At 41.9% G+C, this 25621-nt stretch overlaps 1 protein-coding gene across 1 annotated transcript; it reads left to right on the top strand.

The window, feature by feature from the left end:
• The first annotated feature begins 853 nt into the window (after window positions 1-853).
• MTPAP (mitochondrial poly(A) polymerase) lies at window positions 854-23271 on the top strand. Its single transcript, XM_065399059.1, has 9 exons — window positions 854-1032; window positions 3860-4032; window positions 4701-4934; window positions 7766-7990; window positions 13780-13991; window positions 18098-18324; window positions 19738-19830; window positions 19911-19984; window positions 22405-23271. The coding sequence occupies exons 1-9, from the start codon at window positions 870-872 to the stop codon at window positions 22768-22770; spliced, it is 1767 nt and encodes a 588-aa protein (XP_065255131.1). The 5' UTR covers window positions 854-869; the 3' UTR covers window positions 22771-23271.
• Window positions 23272-25621: the final 2350 nt, after the last annotated feature.

A 25621-nucleotide genomic window follows, 5' to 3' on the forward strand; every position in this document is an offset into this window, starting at 1 on the left:
CTGACAAAGGTAGGCATGTTGTCATGGCTGTACTGCGGTAAAGGTACAGAGTCTGTATTCTGAATTTACTGCAGTAGCTCACTGTGTGTGTTTACATCAATAACAAGAATAGGGAATATGCAGTATTTTGTTTCACCTTATCAAATAATCAGATCACTCACAACGGGGTCCTGGCTGCTTCCCCAAACCCTTGCACGGCTCGTCCCCTTTTCTTCGGCGTCTGTTTCACACCCGCCTTTGCTTTTATGTCCCGGGAAGGAGGAGCCCGTGGGCCCGGGCACACTAGGCAGTGACAGGCTGCCCCCCCGGGAGGGTTAGCACGTGGGTTACTGTTTGCAGGACTGGGGCCTTCGCTTGTGCCGCCGGCCGGGGGCTGGACTCCAGCGAGGAGCCCCTCGGAGCGCCTCCTTCAGCCGAAACGCGTGTTTCCAAGCCCCGCTCACGCCGGGGCTCTCGCACAGCGGCAACGCGCTGTGCATGAAAGGGAGGAGCGTCTCTTTGCCATTAGGTGCCCGCTACACCCCCTAATGCGGAGCGAGCGCTGGACGCGCTCCCGACCGGGGCGCAGCGGGCTGGTGGCGCCGGGGACCCCGCCTACGGGATGCTGAGCGCCCAGGGGCTCGCAGCGCCCTCACCCCGCAGGATCCGGCCCGAGCCCAGTGAGGCGAATGGGTCACGGGCGGGGGCTGGAGGATCGGATCCCGCTCCCACTGAGTCCGGCTGGAGCTCCTGGGCGCAAGGCAGGGCTGGACTCCGGTAGCCAAGAAGCAGAACTAGGTGCGAGATTTGACTCTCGTGCCGCTCCGTACAGCGCGCGAGTTCACGCCTGCGCACGGCGGCTCACCCTGACCCGCGCCTCACGTTCGGTAATGGCGTCCCGCATGGAGCTGTTGCTGCCGTGGTGCCGGCTGCGCTTCCCCGTGTCGGGGATAAGCCAGACGCGCCGCGCTCCGGGGAGGCCGCGCCTCAGCCAGGTCCGGCTCAGCTCCACCAAAGCTGCCGCGCAGAGGGCCCCTGGCCGAGAGGAGGCAGGTGAGGAGGCTTCTGTGGCGGGACAGGGCCTGGCTGGGGGGCGGCTGCACTAGGCCAAGGGGGCAGGTCCCGGGTCCGGGAGGCTGCTGGGCGCCGGGGTCTGTCTGGGGCTGCGCTTCCGCCCTTCTGCGGGCCAGGGGTGTGATAGCAGCCCCGAAGCCGGGCGGGGCTGTCGTGCTCTGGCAGCTCGGGGAGCCTCGCGAATGGAGCGCAGTGGGCTGTGACCCGGCTTCTCTGGCGAGCGGCTGTGTCCGCCGCGCAAGAGCCGGCCTCGTGGGAATCATTTGCCAGCCCCTTTGGCTCGGGCTAGGGCTGGGAGGGGCCAGACTCTGCCCGCTCGAGGGGCTGCGTTGGCAGCTTGTGTACAAACCGGGCGGGCTGCAGCCTCGCTCCGAGCTACCGTCGGGAGCAGGTGGCCTGCAGTAGCTTTCCCTGAGGCTGAGGTGTGTACCTGCCCTGTAGGGGCTGGGGGCTGCACTGCCCTGTGAAGTGAGATCACGTTGCAGAATTCATAAATTCCAAGGCCAGAGGGGACCACTGTGCTCATTTAGGCTGACCTGCTTAACACAAGCCAAATAATTCCCTCAAAATAATTCATAGAGCATATCATTTAAAAAAAAACTAACCTTAATTAAAAATTCCTAGTGATGCAGAATCCACCATGACATTGGGCAAATTGTTCCAGTGGTTGGTTGATCTCAATGTTAAAAGTTTTATGCCATATTTCCAGTCAGTGGGCTGCATTCTGGGCACGACTGTGTTAGAACGTGGCAGAGCTGTCACTGTCTGCCATATACCAGTTCCTGAATATGCATCACTAAGATCAAAAGAGAATAACCATCTTGTTGTTGTCAAAACAGGGGTGAGGGGGATGTGTGTCCAGGGAAGATACGGTACTAAGCGTCTAGTTTTGAAGAGCATTGTCACGTGCGTTACTGTACTTGTTGGAAATTCCAGTGTTCTGTTTCAGACTGTCTAATCAGGACTTAAACTGTATCTGCTTATATTTTAATAGCTTTTGCCTTGCATACCATGCAAGTTAAAATATCTAATTCTAATCTCTGCAAACCAGAATCATCCCATTTGAATACATCCTATCTTGACTTTTTCCCCTGAATAGTCATGTTAAGAAACAAAAGTTTAAAAACCGAAATATACTATTTTCAGTGTCTAGTGGCTAGTTTTTTTTCAAGATCGACCTTTTTTCTCATTAAGCATATCAGTTGAACTTGTGTAAAGGTGTTTTTTTAAAGTTAAATATAAAAGACTGAAAAAGGTTCAATATGATTCTTCATAGAGTACTGCCAGTTATTCCTAGAAAATTGTTCAGGAATCATTGGAAGTTGAGTTTACGGAAGCTCTGGGATTATCAAAATAGATGATTCATATGTTAAAAATAAACAAACAAAATTCCCTACTAGGAATAGCTTTAGAAAGCATCACATAGAATGGACAGGGATCATATTTGTTTGCACAACACATATTAATGGTTACTGTTAAAGTTCAGTACCACTTTGCTACCGTGTAAACCTGATAATTTGTTTTGAAACCCAGCTGCAGTGCTGCAGATAGTGGCAGCTACTCATCCTCTTTATTTCTGTGTGTTCTCCTACCAGCTCCTCTTCAGGTGACTCTAAATAGCACCGTTGCCTGCTAGCTCTGTCCAACAGACACAGATAGCATGCGAGGAGCAGAACTCTCTAGTGCAGTGGTTCTCAACCTGTGGGCAGCCCAATCAACACACAGCTGTGGCCCATGTGTCATCCTCAGGGCCATACAGACAGTATATATATTGTGTGGATGAGGCCCACATAACACATAGAGAGCTGCATAAGTGGCCCACAATGGTAAATAGGGTGAGAACCACTGATCTAGTGTCAGCTACTGGGGTAGGGTGACAGAACCTGCAACAGATAAAAGGTGGGAGAGAAAATAAGCATAAAGTAGTTGGGAAATGAGAGAGAGAAAATCGGGGAGGGGGGAAGGGGGAGAGAATAAAAAGCAGAAAGCAAAACTGAAAGAAAAAGACAAAAAGGAAAAAACAAAGAAGGGGGAAAAGAGAAATAGTTGGGGCATGTCAGAAAAAGCGAGATGTGATGACTACACTAAGATGGAGTGTATTAAGGGGGAGTTGGCATGGGTTTCCAGACCCAATATTGTTGCATATTTTATAGAGAGTTTAATGATCAAGGAAGGACGGGAGCTACTGGTCTGGGCTGAAGAATGTGTCATTATCTGATTGTTGTGCATTTGTATCACAGCTGCTCTCAACTGTAATATGCTCTGGCTCAGTTTAAGTAGATGTTTTACATAGAAAATATCAAGCCAGTCGTTAATGTCAACATAACAGGTTCACTATAGAAAAACATTTTCTGTGGAATGGGAATTCACTGTTGTTGGTTTTCCCCCTTATCTGACTTTAGTAAAATTGTGGAAGAATTGCACTTACACTTTCATATAGCACTCCTGTGGTTTTTGTTTGTTTGGTGGTTGATTGGGTTTGTTTGGTTTTTTTGTTCCCAGTTTCACTGTGGCTCCTGTCAGTGCCATTGGGGAAATACTGTGTGCTGAAAAAGGGCACCAGTGCAAACCTCTTGGGAGTGCATACATGGGAGGAGAAGGAAAAACTAGAGGTGAACAAGTAAAACAGTAGGGAGGTGAAGAAAAATTGATGCAAGGGGGAGAAAGAACCTCTCTTTGGGGGGATTGCCCATTATTAACTTCGTTTTTTAAAATTGAGTTCTGTAGGTTCCTTAACATCAAGCTACCAAAATCTGTATAAAACCTACATTTTTATGCAGAATTTTTTTTCTACCCTCTCCCACAGATTCTAAAGTTGGTACCCGAAAGAAGACATTTCCTGAGGTGCAAGCAGAAAGGCTAGAGCAAGCGCAGCGGACTGTTTTAATTAACTGCCCAGCCAAGATCAGTGAGAAAAAATTTCTCACATATTTGTCCCATCACGGAAAAATTAACAGTCACTACTTTTATGAAAGCTATGTACGTACTTGGAGTATTTTAAATTAAAATCTTTTGTTAAAAGCTGGATTTGGGCAAAAAGAAATGTCAGTCTCTGGTTTGCAAGAAACTAGTTTTTGTCTTTCTCAAAAGTTGGGCATCTTTCTTTGACAAATTACTGGTGTGTATTTCTTTTCATGTTTGTTAAATTTTAACAAATGTTTAAATGTTAAGTAAATCAAGAATTTTTATTCCTACTTCTCAATTTTTCAGTCAAGATTTGTTTCTTTTAGTTGAATAGTGACACCCAAAATGAGTTGAAGATAGCAAACTTTTTTGGGTGGGGCTAAAGCTCTATCAGTAACTTTCATAACACTCGTCTGCTTGCCTAATAGCAGAACATATTTATTTGCACTCCATTCACTTCCTAAATCTAGCAGTAGTGGAAATAAATATTTTCATTAGTTTGATTACTTTCTAATGCAGAAATGTGCTCATTATGTCAAATGGTATACATCTTAAATTCTCTTTTTGACAGCTTGTGAAAGAGTAAAAAGGTGCTGAGGTGTGAATTAGTGTGAAATGCATAGGATAAAAATCATATTGTATCTAGACAGCTATGATTACTGTTGCAATGGTAATATCAATGTAATTGTTTATGCCTGGTACCAGCTATTTTACCATGTCTCTTCACTTTTTAATGCTTTTAGGGTACCTACGCCGTGGTCGAATTTTCTGAAAAAGACAGCATAGCTTCACTACAGGATGTTACCCGAACCCCAGGCATTGAAGAGGAATGTGCTGTTCCATTTAAATCTAGACTTTTTACTTTAACATTGAAAAACCCATCAACTCAAGCTGCTAATCAGGCGCCAGTTCACTGTCTTAAACAATCCACCATTCTAGTCAATGATCTTGTTCAGAAGCTTTGTAGTGCTGACAGTGTAAGTCTATGGCAGGGGTGGGCAAACTTTTTGGCCCGAGGGCCACATCGGGGTTGCAAAATGGTATGGAGGGCTGGGTAGGGAAGGCTATGCCTCCCCAAACAGCCTGGCCCCGCCCCCATCCGCCCCCTCTCACTTCCTGCCCCCTGACTGCCCCCCTAATAACCCCCGACCCATCCAACCCCCCCTGCTCCCTTGTCCCCTGACCGCCCCCTCCTGGAACCCCCTGCCCCAACCGCCCCCCTGGGACCTCCCTATCCAACCCCTCCCCGCCCCTTTCGGAATGTGGCCCTGCGAGCATGGGCGGAGGACTCAGGAGGAGCAGGGGCAGCCGTGCAGCTGGAGAGAAACGGCGGTTTCCCCTTTAAAGCGCCGCTTCTCTCTGGACGGCTGCGGCCGCCCGGTGCTCCTCCTGAATCCTCCGCCCACGCTCCCGCCACCCGCACTGCCCGCCTGCTCCCCTGAGGCTGCAGGTGAGCCTCCCTCCCTGCTCTTCCCACTCTCCTTCCCCTCCCCCCCCCCTGCGCGCGCGGGGGGTGCACCGGTGCTGAGCTGCCCGGCGGCGCAGTGAGCTGAGGCTGCAGGGGAGGGGGGCTAGCCTCCCCAGCCGGGAGCTCAGTGTCTGGGCAGGACGGTCCCGTGGGCCAGATGTAGCCCATGGGCCGTACTTTGCCCACTTCTGGTCTATGGCTATAGCTCTCTTAAGGGTTGTGGTTTTTTTTTTCCTTCTTTTTTTTTAAATTTGCTTATGGAAATGTGTAATTATCTAAAGATTCTTTGGGGCTTTTACAGGTCAATTCCACTGGTCAGAAATATTTATCTGAGCTATTAGTGGATTGCCTTGGATAAATGCATTTCATAAATTGAAATAAATATGTCAAGTGATTACTTTATTTGTTATGACCATTAGTGTGTATGAAAGCAATCTCTGAATGAGATGGTTCTCTTCACTTCTGTTCACTCTTGCAAATCTTTTTTAACTCCTGTTTGTATTAAACAGTTGACTCTTCAACAAACTGATATTTATTTCCACTATTCTCACACCTTAACTTGAGGTTTGAGATTTCTGAGCCCATATCTGAATCCATCAGTAAAAACAAGAAAGACTTGACCTTTCTGATATTTCTAAGCTTTAAAAAGTAGAAGAAAAAATGGTGGAAAGAGGTGGAAGGGAGAGGGAGGTGCATGTTTAAGTAAACTACTGTGACAGTAGGACTGATATCTTGAAGTGTAATGTCTGAGTAATGCAACATATCAGGCTAAGACAAGAACCTAGAGGACTTGTACAATTTCGCTGCAATTTTTGAAAAAAAATAAAAAAAAATTGTTTTCAGAAGTCTTAAAATATATTAATATTTACCTTTTTTGAGTCTTCAATCCAGAGCATGTTTTTTTTGCTCTTTATTTATTACTCTAACTAAAGCTTCTATTGAAGATAATACGAGTGAGGGCTCTTGGAATATTACAATATGGGACCAGGTTCCCAGGCTATAAGTAAAATATACCTCTTAAATGTATTTTAGTTTAAAAAAAAAAAAAAAAAAAAAAAGTGGATGTATGTACTGATTAAGCCAGAAGTGACTGGTCGACTTAGGACTCCATGGAGGAAAATTGTAGAGAGGGGAAATGTTCCCTGTATAGTAGCAGCAGAATTCCTGATTAAGCATTCTGTACTACCCGATCCCAGGAATGCAGGCAGGCCAATGGAGTTACTCGGGATTTATACTGGTGTAAGAGTGTAAATCCAGACTGACTCCATTGATTTGTGCTGCGTTACTTTGGATATACAGTGCTGTAACTGAGACTGTAATCTTGCCCAATGACTGCTCACTTTGGTTCATATATGGTGATTAGATTCTTGAATGGTGGTGAGCAATGAGTATGCTCGGAGAGCCCCAGAGAGGAAAGCCTTAGCCATAAGCTAAGTAGGACATCACTTACGATGTTAATGTCTGAGAGAACTATGGAATACTACCAGTGTTTTTCTCCAGCTGAGGAATATATCCCTCTACCTTTCTTCACTCTCCTCTTATTTACCTGTGAATTTCATATGCACTCCAGAACTCTGCATGGGCTGTCACAGCACCTTCTTTGATGCACTACTGCTATCAGTGCAAAGATATTTGGGATACTTTTCAGAGCTGAGCTAATGGCACCCACTGCAGATGACTGAACAGAAATGGGGGCACTCTCCTGCAGTAGGAAATTGCACCAGTAATGGACTAGATGGCTTGATAGGATGAAGGGATCTGTGGAGGTGAGGGGAACATTCCATTGCTTCTTCAAAACTAAAAGACTCTTGGTTTTTCAAAAAAAAAAAAAAAAAAAAAATTACCAAATTGCAACCACCCAGGAGAGGTACTCCGGGCTAGAGCTAGTAGTGGTGAGTTGAATAGCCTAGGAATTGGGGCATTCAGGATGCATTTGCATCATTTATGGTGAATACTTTGGTATCCGATAAGAGTCAAAATGCTGGCCAACACTGTTCATGTTTTCATTTGGATCTGTTATCTTCTTTTTTTCTTTGGGTTTTACTTTGCTGCTCCATAAGGAAGAATCCTCAATAATATCTCTAAATGTGTTGCGGGGGTAGTTTCTGAAATGAAGGAACTGGTGTCTAAAGCTCTAGAGGGCATCTTAATTTGTAAATATTTTGTTTACTTCTATAGCAGTGTAAGAATGTAAGTGACATAGCACTGACATTCATTTTAAGGAGTTGAAGAATAGCCTCTGAAGGGGGTATTAAATTAGGTCAGAAAGACGGGATGCTAAGCAAACAAATAAGGAAATGGAACTAACATATATTTTGATGTTTGTTTTTTCTTCATTAGGTAAGTAATCAGTTGTACACTCTAATGGATGAATATCAGCTAACAGAGGAGAACACTAAGCTCCGGTTTCTAGCCTGTTCTCTGATTCAGGACATTGCAAGTGCATATTTCCCAGCGTGCACAGTGAAGCCATTTGGCTCCTCAGTGAACACCTTTGGCAAATTAGGATGTGATTTAGACATGTTTTTGGACCTGGATAAAATTGGGAGGAGCCCTACAAGAGCGGTAAGGGTAAACAGCATGTCTCTAACTTGTAGGACTTCTTTGACAGATTTAACCACATAGAGATATAAGTAAAACAGTGGATACGCTATACTGAGGTTTTTGAAAGATTTCAGATAATGTCTCTCACAAAAGTCTGTTAAGAGGATTTGGTGTTTTGGGGGGGGGTGTACAGAGCTAGAGACCTTTAATGAATTAACAACTGTGATGTGAAAACAGAGTAAGAATAAACAGAGGGTTTTCTTATCATGGCAAGAAGTAAACTGTAGTGTCCCCAGTGGTGTTCACTGTACTGTACAGCAACTGCACTCCATAGTTAATGCTGAGGCATTCAGATGCCACAGTGACAAACACCAGGACAAAACCCTTCGGGCTTAGAATAGAAGTCTATACTTTAAACCCCCAAACTGAACTTGCTGAGTGAAGTAACCAATTTGTTTGCAAGTTGGCTTGTTTAAAATAAGACACACGCAATTTTTTTCGGAGAATTTGGAGCATGGAGGATTAAAAACTTAATATAAAATTGTTGAATTTTCCATGCATGTCCTAAGTTTCTAGGACACCATATTTTGTCTATAAGACTAGGACTATGTTTACACTTAAATTGCTACAGCACGGCCACTGTACTGCTTCAGTGCAGACACTCACTACAGTGAAGGGAGGGTTCTCCTGTTGCTGTAGTTGATCCACCTCCCCAAGAGGTGGTAGCTGGGTTGATGGAAGAATTCTTCTGTCAACCTAGAGCTGTCTACCCCAGGGGTTAGGTCAGCTTAACTATGTCACTTAGGAATGCGTACTTTTCACATCCCTGAGCGACATAGTTGTATCAACCTAACTTTCTAGTGTAGACCTGGCCACAGTCTGTCTAATGACCCCTCACTTCAGCTCTCCAGCCTTTCTTTGTGACCCACCTCCAACGTATGCTACTGTATTTCACTGCCACGTGGAAGTATATGAATGAGTAATGTTTATTTTTCCCAATTATTGGCACTTACCAGTGGCAGTTGGGGAAGTTTTTCTGGTACTGGGTTTACTGCACCAACTAACTTCATTAATCAGAACAAATTGAGAAGACATCTACCAGTAAAAATGAATGCAGTGAATGTACTGGAATGTTGGCAATTTGCATTCATAGTCCCTCTAAATATTTTGTAGTCAGTTGAGGTAAACTCAAGAACAGTGTTCCATAGGTGAACCTCCTTCTATTGAAATCTATCTCAGCCATTACCCGGGATGTGAGCAGGTCTGAGATGTCTTGCTCTGGATTTTCTTTAGTACATCAGTCCAGCTGGCATCTAGCACTTTAGTGTAATAGGGTGGATTGATTTAAATCAGCAAGCAGGAAATCTTGATTTAAATAATTTAAATCTGGTTTTGCATTTGTACTTAGTTATTTTTCTAAAAAAAAAGTTGATTTTTCATTAGTTGGTAACCATTAAAAATGTCGATTTACAACTAAACATAGCCTTTACATTAAAACTGATACTACTTCTTGCTAACCAGGAGGATAGACTGTATCTATGCACATTTATTTAATCAGTTTAAGCTTAGTGTACGTTTATTCATTCTTAATTTTTACATTTTGTATTATGTTAGAAAACTGTGAATTATGCATTTCTTCTTTACTAGATTTAATGTTTTACTTGTGATTTGTCTCAAGCTCTATTTGGAAATTGGAATTAACTGCATAAAAAGGGTGTTTTTTCAAATAGTTTTATTTAACTGATAAAAATTTCTTGAATGTGCTGGATACAAGAGGGGGGAAAAAAAGTAAGTTAAATGCAAAAAATATTTTGATAGAAACCTAACTGATTTTTAAACAAAAAAAAGTATATGTAGTTAGGGAATTGAACTGACTGTTTCTGTTTGCCATGTCCTTCAGGATTTCAGAACTGTAGATCTCATCTCACAATTAGTTTTTGTTCATAGATTGGAAGAGGAAAATAAGCTTTCCTAGTTCAGCTACCAGTCAGTTTCTTAAATTTTAATGAACTAGCCATTGAACTGAACTAGTGGAATAAACTGAAATTAGGAAGCAAAGAGTCCCGTAGCACCTTAAAGACTAACAGACGTATTGGAGTATGAGCTTTCGTGGGTGAATACCCACTTCGTCGGATGCATGCATGCTCATGCCACAGGACTCTTTGCTGCTTTTACAGATCCAGACTAACACGGCTACCCCTCTGATACTTGAAACTAGGAAAATATCTTTCTGCACCTGCAAGAAGGCTGTCAAAAGCTGGTTTACATGTGCTTAGCCGTTGACTTCCACCAGTTCAGTAGTTTGACTTTCTTTAAAACTTTGGCCACAAATATGTCCTGCCTAATATTTTTTCTAATTTAAATGGTTTTTATAGATTATCAAAATGTACTTAATTTAAATAAGAGTTCCATTTAAATAGAAATCAGATTAAAAAAATATAATAATTCATTTTTGTCCACCCTGTATTGTAAAATTAAAGCTACAGGTTATCTTGCTTGTCTTCCCTAACCCACTCTATTGTTTGCTGATGCCATTTAGTGGAGCTCTAAAGCCACTTTCTTTGGCAATGCTGTTATTTTAGTTGGCGGTGTTGACACAAATTCTCAGTAGGGCTATGAAAGCCATTTGGGGTTTTCTCATTGAGCTCATCTGGTTAGAATATTGTCAGATTAGTAGCAACAAGTGGACTTGAAGATAAAAACAAATAGTGTCCATATGTAATGATGTTGTGTCAAAAGAAGGAAATAGTATGAAACTTTGTCTTCACTGCATGTAACCATGGGGTAAGTAATCGTGTGGTAGCCTGCCCTGCTGCTGTGCAACCACATTGTTCATGATAGCAGATTGCTGTCACACCCCTTATCTGCACTGGCTGTGACAAACAATACAGCTGTCTGAGCTTGTAATTTGAGATTCATGATGCCACAACTCACTGTCGCACTGTGCTCATATTCTTGGGTTGGTGTTGTGCAACTTGTTAGTTCACTGCTTGGATTGTTGGATGGCATGGTCTAGGCCCATGAAATTTATTTCCTGGCAGTAACCTAGTTGGTGTAGTGTTGTGTTGCTATGTGCTGGCCAAAGGTATGGATCCTCCTATCCCTAATTACCAGAGTCTAAAACTACAGCTTTTTATGGAGGCAGTGTTTCTTTTTCGTGTGCCTGCACCATCTGCTACCAGAAGACATTGGCAGGGGTTTCAAAGGCTATTTTGAGGCTAGAGAAGACAGAGGCAGCGAATTGCTGTTAGAAGTAGCATAGCAAGAGCAATTCCACAGGACCATCTGGACGCGGAGGCGTGAACTGAGCGGGTATTGTTTGTAATGGCAGATGACCCCTACTCAGACCACTGCTTCTGAGCCAGGAATACAGACATTCACTGGTGAGACCTTTTTGTGATGGAAACATGAGGTGACCAGCAGTGAGCCCAGGACTTTCACATGAAGACACATTCATGGAGCTGTGTGAGGACCTTGCCATTGCAGAGAGCATGAGAGCCAGTAATGGTCCTGAATTGTGTTGCTCTTTGCCTTGTGAAAACTGACAACCTCAGACTGATATAGATCTGTTGGCAATCCATTTGGGTTTGGAAAATTTACAGGTAGTTCAGTGGTCATTGAAGTTTGCAAGGCAATTAATGATGTACTGTCCTCCAGGCTTGCCAAAATTGGAAATATCCCTTAAATAATTGCAGGGCTTGAACAGATGGGCTTCCTGAACTGCACAGGTATGATTGACTGGGACATATATACCCATCCACCATCTCAAGCAAGCAAGTATATTAATAGGAAACGATACTACTACATCATTATGCAGGCTCTTGTGGACCTCCAGGGCATATCCATGGATACCTACATCAGATGCACTGGCTGGGGATTGGTCCTGCTTTGAGCAGGGGGTTGGACTAGATGACCTCCTGAGGTCCCTTCCAACCCTAATATTCTATGATTCTATGCCAGGGTGTTCTAGAGATCTGGCTTGTTTCAGCTTGGGCAAGCTGATACGTTATCTCCCCCCTGCCCACCCCCCCCCACACACAAGAAAAATCAATGCAGTGTCCATGCCAGTTGTGACTTTAGGCACCTTAAGGTGTCTTCTGCTCCCCTAGTTGCAGTCTGCTGCTCTGATGCGCGTCAAGAGAATGAGGCAGTTTTAATACAGATCGGGGCCAAGGTTGCCTCCCAGGCTAGGGCCACCTTCCTCTTCTAGTTCCTCTGCTCCATCTCCTTGCTGGCTGTCCAGGAGAGGTTGGGTTGTATCTTCACAGACATGTAGGTTCCATACTCCTCCCCCCCCCCCGGCTCTAAAGATGAAATGGGCTTCTCTGCTCATGAGGGTTCTCAACACGTCATAAAATGGACAGGTTTTTGGGACTCTCACCAAATTTCTTATTTTTATTTCTGGCCTTCCAGTAGCTCATCTTGTGTCCCATTTATTTTCTCCCTGTCCTGCTGTCCCATCTGGTCAATCTCATGATCAACCAGCAGCTATTTAGATACACCTTCGTACAGTGTGATATTTTTTTCTCTGGTATTAAATGTGGATTTTTCTCACTTTAGTCCAAAGCTGCACCAAGATTCTGGTGTGTTCATATGATCAGGTGGCTGATACACTGGCTTAGGGGCTGCTATTCTGTTGTTTCAAACACCAGAGGTGGGCAAGTATGGAGAAACTCCAGATAGGGTGGACCATGGATGCTGAGCAAAGGGATATGAAGATAGACCACTTCCAGTCATGGGTGAGAGCACCGGTAGATGGCAAATTAATGCATAGGAATGGTGCCCAGTGGGTTTATGGAAAGGTATTGGAGGACCATGATATCTTGATTTGTTGTGGGTGCCTCAGCTGTACGTGTTCACTTCATTAAACCTTGTAGTAGCAACACTCATTAAAAGCTGCCTTATGGTGTTCCCTATAACTTAGCATGTGGTGGTGGCCTTTTGGCAGACGTGGATGTGTGAAGGCATACCATATTAAGGGGGGAAACAGGCTGAGCACAAGGTTAGCAAGCAGTGAAGATAAGGCCTGAGATTTTTTTTTAAATATGCTAGAACCGTTATTTCACAAGTGTGAATAAAAATTTATTACTGTAACCTAAACTAGACATGAATTAGCAGGTATAAGGACACATTATAGGAAAATACACATTGGCTTGGTTAGAATATTGCTATAGAGAATTGTTCTGACTCTATAAAATACGTAGAACATTAGCTTTCTTTTCTGAGATAATGAATTTAAGAGTCTTCAAGAAGCTGGGCTGTGTTATGAGGTAATGATAAACCAATGTGCTGAAACTTTGGGATTTTCCAAAAGCTAAAAGGAAATGTTCTTTAACAAAGAACCTCACAAATGTGGTTGGTACAAGCTAACAAACACCTTGGTCAAAAGAGAGGAAATAACATGTTTTGTAGCTTGGTTGTACTTCTTGTTTCTAGTTTTTTATTAAATTAGGTCACTAAAACAGTGTGCTTCATCTTGACCTCTCTGTTTTTACATTACTGAAAAAATACCTTGGAAATTACTACTTATTGTATACAATAGTGAGATTACAGCATTCATATATTTATCTAAGCAATTGCATTTCTAATTTCCCAGTTAATCTGGAAAAAATGTAAGAGAGGCAAAGATAAAGTGATGTTTTAAAATGTTTTCTTTTATCGAGTCCTAAAAACTACTTGCAATGTGTGGTTTTTAAAATCTTTAATCACAAACCGTTCTTTGTAAGTGATTCCAGTTGTCTTTCAGAAGTGTCCCAGAATCTTATGTCATTTTCAGAACTGGTAATTTACCTTCATCTTTTTTGTGTTAGAAAACAGGTCCCTTTTATATGGAATATCAGATGAAGAGAGTACCTTCTGAAAGAATAGCATCGCAGAGAATCCTCTCTGTGATTGGTGATTGCATTGACAACTTTGGCCCTGGCTGTGTGGGTGTGCAAAAGATACTCAATGCTCGCTGTCCATTGGTGAGATTTTCCCATCAACCAGCGGGGTTCCAGTGTGACCTGACAACTAACAATAGGTAATGATGTGGCAATAGCATTTTAAAAAATTTAAATAGAACAATAATATGTATGTTGGAAAGCTATAATGAAAATTACTTATATACGCTTCTATATGTGTGTCTGTATATCAAACAAATGATACGTTTGAGAAGTTTTTTTCCTTTTCTACATGAGCCTAAGCAGGAAATATATTTGACAACTCTTTAAAAAACAAAAAACAAAAAAAAAACAATCACATTTTTGAAGACTAATTTTGAGGACGGGTCTTACTTAATTTAGCAGTAAAAATACAGATTATAAATACTTTTTCTAAAACTAGAGACATGAAAACTTACAATAATAGATGGATACAAAACAATATAATAAAATAGATATGAAATCAAGAACATACGGTTTTTCATTAACTTTTCAATAACTTTTTTGATTCTCTGTTGCTTTTAGGACTAGGCAATTGTATAATACCAACGTTAATTTATATTCCTTCATTAACCTGAAGTCTGATCACTGAAAGACAATTTGAAGTTGTCTTTTTCTTGGACTGTACACAGACAAACACAGAATTATTTTATATTAGCCTAGCATTCAAGATATATTGCCACCTAAGCAGTGCAAACAGGCAATTGTTTTTAAGAGAAAGGAATTGAGACTTAATGTTTCTGTACTTGATGCCTTTCGTGATGATGCCCAATAGGGGGAGTAGATTTCCTAAAAATAGCTCTTTGGCCTGCCACTTCTCTTCCTAGTTTTGCTTTAATTTTTTGATTACATGTACCAAATAGCCACATGAATGCCAGTGAGGCATGTAAATGTTTTTATTGATCATGGGTTGGGAGAGATCTGGTGTGCTGTAGAAGACTCTGGAACACGCTCCTGAGTTATGCCTGTAATTAATTTTGGTGTTCCTCCTGTTTACTTTTCTGACTTTTCCTGTGACTGTTGCATCACCTGCAGTATTTACTTGTGATATCTTGTACATTAGTGATAAAAGTGATTATACAAGAGAGGAAGAGGAGAATAGCAAAGCAAGAAACTACATTTAATCACTGACTATGGGCCAAAATTTAACTATACTGTATGGGAAGTATTGTTATAGAACCAGATGAGGTTGTCTTCTCTTGGTAACTGCAAGACTTAGTGTCATTTACAATGAAACAAATCTATCAGTAAAAAAAAATATGCTTACTATTATTTGTATTACTGTAGCAAATAACTTCTTGAAAGCTTCCAACTGAAATCTGTTGCTTTACCATTTCCCTGCTGTCCATTGCACACTTTTTTATTTTAGTTACATTTCTTGTGACTTATGAGCTGCTGTTCTCTTTTATGCGTATAAAGGTACACACCCAAACCCATAAAAACACAGGAATATGTCCAGTGACAATGGAATATTTGGAGAATTCAGCTGCCAAATTTTTGCAAATCTCTACTAAGTGTATGCGAACAGATTTTTCAAAAGTTTATAACTTTGGCCACATTTGGGTGATATTTCATGGGAACAGAAAAAGGCACATACTTGACACAGTGCAAACCCCTTGCCAAATTTCAGGTCCCAACTCCAAAGCACAGAGACATTAGAGATGCTTAGTGGAATGTGAATTTTAACATAGGCAAAATGTGTTTTTCCCTAGTCCTGTTCTGGGAAATGGCTGAACCATTTTCACTGAAACTTTCCCAAAAAAATGTATCGTAAGGCATACACCTGGCATGGAAAATTTCTGCCTGTTAGTTTGGCAAGTTATAAGCAACTGAAAACAGGGTCTTAACAATTGCCTACTACTGTAGTTTGTATGCCACTTAATTCTTTCACTGCATTATCATTTTTAAGTCAGAGTTAAACACGTACTCTTACCTGCTCCTCCGATTCTTAACGAATTCTACTTGTGGACACCCATGTGAAAAAGGGAGAATGTGCTAACTGAAGTGTAGATGTAGACTGATCTGTTTTTTTTTTATAGCATGATCATAATCCCCCTTCCTTTTTTTAACTGCACATAAACTTTAGAGAAAAATTCCTTTGAATTTTTTTAATCTTGTACTCGGCTCAGAGGTGAATTTTTTTTTAAAGTTAACTGAGTACAATGTGTGCCATTACTGAAATTTTGACATGCTAAGGGTATGTCCACATAGCATTGTAAACCTGGGTCTATGGGACCTGGACTTGTGGACTTTGTTTCCAAGCCTGCGCTTGAGCATCCACAGTGCATTGTAAATTTGGGGTTAGTACAGCTGAGAGCCAGGTCCAGTAATTGTAACACATCCATTCTATGCTACGCAGACCTTCTGTCTCAGGTCTGCAGCTTAAGCTGCAGCCACCATGCAGAATGACAGGGCTTAGACCAGAGGTGGGCAAACTACAGCCCGGGGGCCACATCCGGCCCTCCAGATGTTTTAATCTGGCCCGTGAGCTCCCACCAGGAAGTGGGTTCTGGGGCTTGCCCCACTCAGGCGCTCCAGCCGGGGAGCGGGGTCGGGGCCTTGCTCCATTCCGCACGGCTCCCAGAAGCAGCGGCACGTCCCCACTCCGGCTCCTATGTGTAGGGGCAGCCAGAGGGTTCTGCACGCTGTCCCCACATCAAGTGCCACCCCATGCAGCTCCCATTGGCCAGGAACCGCAGCCAATGGGAGCTGCAGGGGTGGTGCCTGCAGACAGGGCAGAGGGGGGACATGCCGCTGTTTTGGGGAGCTGCTTGAGGTAAGCACCACCCAGAGTCTGCCACCCTGACTCCCTCCCATGCCCCAAACCCCTGCCCCAACCCTGATCCCTCTCCCGTCCTCCGAACCCCTCGGTCTCAGCCCGGAGCATCCTCCTGCACCCCCAGCCCCTCATCCCAAGCCCTCCCGCACCCCAACCCCCAATTTCATAAGCATTCATGGCCCGCCATACAATTTCCATACCCAGATGTGGCCCTTGGGCCAAAAAGTTTGCCCACCCCTGGCTTAGACCTTAGTCATGGTGGGACTCTCTGACGCACCCCACTAGCAGGGTCCTAGAACTTTAGTCCTAAGTGCTTACTGACCGAAGTCAGGCAGATTTGGGTGTGGATGATAGGTGGGCTTGGGCTCAAATCTGAGTCAGAGCTTGGGTTTAGTGTGCAGTGTAGATATACTCAATGAGGCTGTGGAAGAAGCTAAGACTGCAAAATGTGGTTCAGTAGTTTTGCATGTAGAAAGCTCCCCCCCCCCTCCTTTTTTGGTGCATATACAGATGGAGGAGGAATTGTCTTCACTTTTGCTTGTTCTAAAATAGCATAGAACATTGGGGATAATGTAAAGCACTTCAGCACAGTCTAAATTTTAAAAGAAAAGTAACTTTTCTACTCCCAAAATCTGACTTAGACTTTAGGAAGTTTATGTTTGTCCTTTTGAGGTGGTGCCGCGTAATCTAGAGGAGTACGTGCAATGCTGGGAGCGAGTAACTCGTGTATCCGTACCTGCCACTTGTGGTATTAATACTTTGCTTTTAAAAAAAACTTTACACTGGGCTGTCATAAACTTGGGGATGTTTCACTTTAAACCTTCATAATTTGAAAACTGCTGAATTGACTTTCTTCAAACGTGGCTTGTTTTGTAGATCTCACTGAGATTTAGTAGATCTCATTGAGATTAAGGTCTTTAGATTTTACTTGATTTTTGAATGCATTGTATTGTAACCCTTTGTATCCAAGGTTATCTTAGAAATTCCAGATTGTATTTAGTTTTGTATTAGATAATTTATCACAGATATCGTCTATTAAGATACTCAGAAGCATAAGAGTCTAATTTAAGTCTGCACTTTCAAAGTTAATTTTGCATTTTCTGTCTCTGGAATGCTTTATTTCTCTGTTGTAATGTTGCATTAATTTTTTATGGACATTTTACACAATGCAAATTCCACTCCTAAAGCGTATTGATAGTATTTCTCTTCCACTGTACTGAAGTTTCTAATTATAGGGCCATCCGGAACTTCATCTTAGACATTTTCAGATGTTCTCTCCTACTCTTATGTCATATGCAACAATTTGAAAAAAAGATCCTCTTTCTTTATAATTATTACGTCTTAGAGTAGCATGAGTTATGGTTACATTTGACAGTTGGTGATTCTCTTTAATATTTACAATTTGTTCCTTGGACTTGTGTCTCACAGAGTTGCCATGAGAAGTTCAGAACTCCTTTATATATATGGTAGCCTTGACTCACGTGTAAGAGCTCTTGTGTTCAGTGTGCGGTGCTGGGCCCGTGTACATGGCATCACAAGTACCATTCCCGGTCCCTGGATTACGAACTTCTCTCTAACAATGATGGCCTTGTTTTTCCTTCAAAAGAGAACACCACCTATCATTCCAACACTAGACCAACTTAAAGATCTAGCAGGTAAGAACATTTCCATTTTGGAGTAGGACTGAACTAGCTCTCATGTGTTTTCTCTCCACTCTGGTTTCATTGAGTTTTGTGTGAATCTCAGTCACTTTTGATGGTCCAAAATAATCTTGCATGTTGCAAATACCATATATTTGAGAGAATGTCCAAGTCGTTGAACATTGGTACTGATTCACTGTTGTAAGGTGAATATTTTGGAGAATCAGACACTTTGATTTATTTTACCTTTTTAAATAAATTTTCCAGTCACAATATTAAATTCCATTGACAACATTAATTTGATACTAAATTATTCATTTAATCCCAGTAGGAGAGCTGCGGTACTTATAGAAAAGCTTTATTTTAACTGGCTCAGAGAGTGGGCTTGTTCTGTGCATCAGGCAATTAAAAGTCAGCATTTTCTTAAAAGTCCAGGTTGTTGTTTGTTCTGGTTTGCTGATCTTCTATTCCTCAATAAATTAACCATAAAATACCATGTAATATTATCTTTTCACTGTCCTTTGGTATGATATACATTATTTTGTAGTCATCAACTTTGACATCAATATTAAACTTTTAAAGAAATTAAAAGCAAAAGATATATTTCTGACTGATGACTTTTACTGAAGTCGGCTCAGCGACTTGCAAATCATTCTCACAATGTCCCTGTGAGGTAGCTTTTACTCATTTTATAGATGGGTAAATGGATTAAGTTTTGCCTGAGATCAAAGAAGGTTATGCCAGTGAAAAAGTGAGGAATAGAATCCAAGAGTCCTGACTCACCAGTCATCTGTTCTAACCTTTAGACGTGCTCCCACCCAGGCTTTGAAGTGGAGAATAAAGGCTAAGGTACATGCTGAATGTTAGTAGTTTTGAAGTAAAAACAACTTTTAAAAGCTTTCAAAAACAGTTTACCAACAAGGTTTATTTTTTAATTCCCTTTGAAATTTCGAATGTGGAATTACGACAGTCACAATGGAATAGGTGTCTTGAAATGTTACAAGAAAAATCCCAATGCACTGTGATAAGTATCCGAGAGGAAGGATACTGATCATGCAACCCTTACTTGTGTCTGTAACCCCACTGATTTGTGATGGTACAGGCCATAAGTAAGGCCTCTTTGTGTAAGTGTCTTAGTGGCTGATTTTTCAAAGGAACAAATAGGAGTCATGCACTTGCCCATTTGTGCTTTTAAAAATCTCCTATTTAGTCCTAAGCACTCTCCCTCCCCCATCCACAAATTTAAACCATTTAAATCTTCAACTAATTTAATTGTAAAAAGTAATTTACCTTCTGTACCCACTTGCACTGATTTAAGGTACCGCTTTCTTTTTGAAGAGGATGTCTGAGTAATGCTTAATAAATATGGGGGACTTTTTTTTACAGTATATCACATTTAAACACATTGTTCATAACTTGTCATTTCAGATGCAGAAGATAAGCATATAATCGAAGGTCATGACTGTACCTTTGCTAGCAATTTGAACAAAATTAAGCCTACAGAAAATACAGAAACGTTGGGTAAGTGGATCTTCATTCAATGGTTTTTCCATTTCTGTGAGAACCATATCCCTTTCCTTATTTTACCTTTTTCCTTTCAGATGTGCTGCTGAGTGACTTCTTTGAATATTTTGGGAATTTTGCTTTCAATAAGAACTCTATAAATATTCGAAAGGTAAATGCATTTTAATCTCTTCCCATTACTCTTTAACTGTCACACCTCTCACTATATGAGAGAGGTAGAAATATGCAATACTGCATAAAGGGCCAAATTCTGCTGCCCTTATCCATTTATCCTACTAACTAATACATGACTAACTATCTAATGTACATTTCTTCATAATCATAAAAAAATAATTTTCTTATCATAAGGAAATAGTATCCTTCAGGAAACATTTTGTGTTTTGCAATTATGTAGCACATTTTGCAGTTGCAGAAATTACACATAGAATACCTGTAAACTGATTTTATCCCTAAACTGGCAGTCAGATTCACGAAGAGAGTTAAATTCTGCAGAACAAAGCAAAACCACTGATTACCTACTTCTTGATAGTGCTGCAGCACTAATTTATTTGTTGTATTATAAAGCACTAACTATAAGCCAATAAAGCTTCTCAGCTGAATGCTCTGTTACATGAGAGGTGTCATTGTTCATAGCTGCTTTCTTTGTCCCACTTTTGTGGTTAGAGAGATTTAAAAAAAAAAAAAAAAAAAAAAAAAAAAAAAAACTTGGACTATACAACACAATCCAACATTTTTTTGGTCTTCATATTAACTGTGTATCCCTAAAGGCTTTGCAGTTTTAAATAACTGATCTGCGTTGGGAACTCAGAGTTTAGACCCCCTCCATACTTCAACTTTTAACTGAGTTTGAAACTATTTACTGGCCTGGCTGTTCACCACGGTTTGTGTGCATACACATAATGGATAAAATTTCGTTAGTAACTGTGACAGTTAAGTGTTTTGTGTCTGCTTAGAGAGCTATTCTGGCACATGCATTTCTTCGTGTAATTCATTCAGCACAGTTGTTTGCAATGTTTTACAGGACTCCCTAACCATGTTTATGTAACTGGCTTAACCAGTCCTTGTTTTACTAGCTCTTTGTGAGATAGGAGATCCCAGAGTATATTGTCCCATGTGCTGCTATGTGGGTGTACCCTTTGGACACTCAATTTCCTGCTCATGCACTAGGAGATACCTACCCAGATTTTCGCAGAAGACACTGACACAAACACTGCTGGATGTCGTGGTATGTGTGGACTTATCGGTTGGTTGAAATGGCAGGAAAGTTACTTTGCAGATACAACCTGAACATTGTTAACTTGTGACTAATTAAGATAACCCTTTTTTAGAATTTGCATAAATCTAAATAAATAAGATGGCCATGCTCCAAACTGCTTACCTAGATCACATTTAAAAGTTGCTGTGTGGAGTGGGCCTTCAGCTCGTCTATGTTGTTGCTTTCTGTTACATGTATAAGGACTCCCTTGCCTCTTTCTTTCAAATAAGAGAATTTGTTGTTTGCGTGTTATCTATTACCTATGTGTAATAGGGTAAAATAGACAGGTAAGGGTTAAGGGCTACCTTCCTGTCCCATGAACCAGCAAGAGATTTAAAGGAAGGGTGTGTTCTCCTTTCAGTACTGAGAGAGCCAAGGGAGAAGCCTCCGAGGACTGCAAGGCATGGTTGGCAGGAGAATTGCTTGGTTTTGGTGTTACTCATGAGTTTTCTGTTAACCAATAAATTGTGCCCTAAGGCAAGGACCTGAAACAGACTCTGGCATGGCATTGGTTCCTTCCATAGTCTGTGAGAGAGCCCCTGAGCTTTACACCACGGTGTGCAGCAGTTGGGGTTGCCCAAACAGTTCACAAGAGCACTTTATAATAGTGAAAAGGCACTCGGGAATACCGATTAAAAATACACTTCAGTTTCGACAACATGCTCAGCACTGTAGAAAACACAAGATGGCAGACCCTGCTGTGAAAAGCTTCAAATCTGAGAGAGAGATGTTCAAAAGACAGGAGGCAGTGGGGGAAATCCAGGGGAGGAAATAACTTACCGCATTAACTCTTTAGTGGGCATTGTGAAAGAATGGAGTGTTTTGGATGGATTTTTGTAGCCATGTTGGGTTAACAAATGGAGCTATAGAAATCATTCCATGCATGAAGGACAGCATGGTAGAAGGTATTCATTCCATGCATACAGGGCACGATGGAGACAACAGTGGAAGGCTGAAACTTGCCTTGCTGGTGTAGAAGAGAGAATGGGAGAATTGCATCAGAGACACAGTCTGAGATGTGGAGATGTGCATTGCCTTAAAGGAGATGAGACATTTAAACGTGCTATAGTGAACAAGAAGTAGCCATTGAAAGGGCACAAAGAGTGGGAATGACATGGTCAGAGTGACAGGCTAATTAAGTTGATGAACATCTACTTTCCTTTTTATGAAAGAAATTCCTTATTAGGTCAAAGGCCCTTTGCAATCAGGTGATAATATTTAATATTGCTGTAATAACTTAGCTGAACTGTTCTATTTGCTGTGTGTATAATACCCATGTGAAATATTTGTCTTTCCTATCTTTAAACTATCTGCAGGGAAAGGAGCAAAATAAGCCTGAGCCTTCTCCTCTCTACATCCAGAACCCCTTTGAACAGGCCCTCAATATCAGCAAGAATGTTAATGAAAGCCAGCTGGATAGATTTGTAGCTTTGGCCAGAGAGTGTGCCTGGATTTTACAGCAGGAAGATACAGGTCATTCTTCATTGAGTAATAGCCAGCCTTGGGGACTGGCAGCCCTACTGCTACCATCTGTAGCCAGTAACTGTATAAAGGGCAAGAAGAGGAAGAGGGGACCGGCAAGTGAACGAATCAAAAGCCTGTTGGACTCTTTGAAGATTAATAATGCAAACAGTTTGGTGAACAATGGTGGGAAAAGGACCTTTAGCAATCAAACACAGTAGCTGCTACTCTGTTGTGAGAATTGCTTGTGGTAATAATTGGAAGAACATTACTTGAACTTAGTTTCTACTTGAGGTGAGATGGAGAAAATTACCTCCTACTTCCACTGTCCTAAACCTTGTGCAGGACTATTTAGTTTCTCTGGGCATTATCTCCTCTAAAGCCCTCCTCACTCTTCCACCTGACCTATGGATGAAGACCATCCAGACATCAGCTTTCATATATACCTTCTCAGAAGCAGCCTTAAGCTGGGTACAGTTCAAAAAGCAAAACAGATTGGACCTGGGGAAAGGGCTTCCAGAATCCTGTCAGCTAATGGATAAACAGTGCTAAGCAAAGGAAGTGTCAGAAGCAACTTCTTTCCAATGAAATCATGGCTAGCGCAAACCCCCACCACCACATCAATGCACTAGAAACTATTTTAAATCAAAGTACTTATATGCCTTTTGTTACAGTTTTCCACACATGTAAATGGTGCAAGATATAATAAAGCGACTGGAACTTGTTAGTATAGTTAACATGTAATTTCATATAGCAGTGCTCTCGAGGCATTTCTTAACCATTTTAAACTAGACAAACAAGGGTTTTCTGCAGTGCAGGGTTTGTCAATCCATGGGTCATGACCCAAAATTGGGTTGCCAAAATGCATCAAAAGATCACAGGGCTGCTCTTCATGATGACAGGAGAGCGACTGGACCAAATTTGAGTGGTACTGCAATCCCAAGTGCCAGGTCACATGCCTTCCCCCCCCCCCCCCTTTCTCCTGCCCCCCTCAGTCAGAGGTGCCAGGGTAGTGCTGTGACCCTAGAGGTAATGCTTAGAGTGGGGAGCCAAGCCCACCTGACTCCCCAGGATAGGAGCTGGGAAGGAGCAGTTGGTGTCATGTTTTCCAGTAAATACTGGCCCTCTGATGTACCCCTTCCTCCGCAGCCAGATGACTTCCCCTGTGCCATACCACCCATCCTGGTCCCCAGCACTCTACTCTACTCCCAGCACCTCAAATCCTTCCACACTTTTACCCTGTGTCCTCATGAGCTGTGAGGGGAGGAACTGTGGTTTTTGGGGAGTTATTGACTTGCTGCCCCTTACCCCCTGTATCTTTCTCCCAGAAGCCCCAAAACTTCTTCATTGTATTTTCATGGCCCTCAATCTCCCCACTTCACCTCCAGGCCCCCAGATTTCCCCCACCCCTTACCTTCTGTTCCCAGGGGCCAAGAGGGGGAGGGCTGTGTGATTTTGGGGGGGATGTATTGGCTCTCTGTCCATCCCCCCACAATTAGTGGGGAAGGTTCCCCAGCTGTTCACATCTGGCTGGAGCATCTGGAATCCTAGTTCTAAGCCCCTCTTCTTCCCACAGACATCAGGAGGGGGAGGCATCAAGTTTGGGGGTGTTTTGGTGGGGACAGTCTCTGGGTTGTGACAGGTCCTCAAGGTTTACAAATGGGTCTTGAGACCAAAAAGGTTGAGAACCATTGCTGTACTGTACACCAAAACTAAAAAGTAATATTGGCAATATTTCAACAGACACCACTATAATCTGTTAGGTTCTTCATGTGAGTTAAAAGTTCTTTATTAGATAAATTTCATATTAATATAGTTTTTAAAATAGTAACATCCATCTGCATGTATGGATTTCTGATTCACAAATGCTTTGTCAACGGAATGACTTTTCCTTTATTCATCTTCTTAGCACTAGAAGTTAATTCCCATGTAAACAAGCAGACTTGATAAGGATTTGATATGAATGTTCAGAAGCTGTTAGTCTGTGGTTGAAGGTATGGAGTCCACTAAAATCATATTTTACCTGTGTAATTACTAGTGTCAACATCTTATGTGCAAATGTGGTTCCTTGTGCCTAGGCATATAAACTACTTTATATTTGGTCTGGTCCTTAAAAAGGTTTGTAGCCCTGGGCATGGTAACTATGTAGCTATTAGGGCTGTCAAGCGATTAAAAAATTAATCACAATTAATCGCGCGATTAAAAAAATTGCAATTAATGGTGCGATTTTAAAAAATCGCGATTAATCGCACTGTTAATAATAGAATACCATTTATTTAAATAGTTTTGGATGTTTTCTACATTTTCAAATATATTGATTTCAAAGTGTACAGTGCTCACTTTATTTATTATTTGCACTGTAAAAAACAAAAGAAATAGTATTTTTCAATTCACCTCATATAAGTACGGTAGTGCAATCTTTATCATGAAAGTTGACCTTACAAATGTAGACTTATGTGCAAAAAAACCCATTCAAAAATAAAACAATTTTAAACTTTACAGCCTACAAGTCCATTCAGTCCTACTTCTTGTTCTGCCAGTCGCTCAGACAGACAAGTTTGTTTACATTTGCAGGAGCTAATGCTGCCTGCTTCTTGTTTACAATATCACCTGAAAGTGAGAACAGGTGTTCACATGGCACTGTTGTAGCCGGCGTCGTAAGATATTTACATGCCAGATGTGCTAAAGATTCATATGTCCCTTCATGCTTCAACCACCATTCCAGAGGACATGCGTCCATACTGATAACGGGTTCTGCTCGATAACCATCCAAAGCAGTGCGGACCGATGGATGTTCATTTTTATCATCTGAGTCTGATGCCACCAGCAGAAAGGTTGATTTTCTTTTTTGGTGGTTTGGGTTCTGTAGTTTCTGCATTGGAGTGTTGCTCTTTCAAGACTTCCAAAGCATGATCTACATCTTGTCCCTCTCAGATTTTGGAAGGCAAATCAGATTCTTAAACCTGGGGTCGAATGATGTAGCTGTCTGTAGAAATCTCACTGTGACGGGTTGCCCCCTCCTTTCAGGGTGCCACTTGACGTACTCGGGTCCCACTGAGCCCACCCACTCCA

The sequence above is a fragment of the Emys orbicularis genome, chromosome 2 (assembly GCF_028017835.1).
Source record: "Emys orbicularis isolate rEmyOrb1 chromosome 2, rEmyOrb1.hap1, whole genome shotgun sequence".
Classification (NCBI taxonomy): domain Eukaryota; kingdom Metazoa; phylum Chordata; order Testudines; family Emydidae; genus Emys; species Emys orbicularis.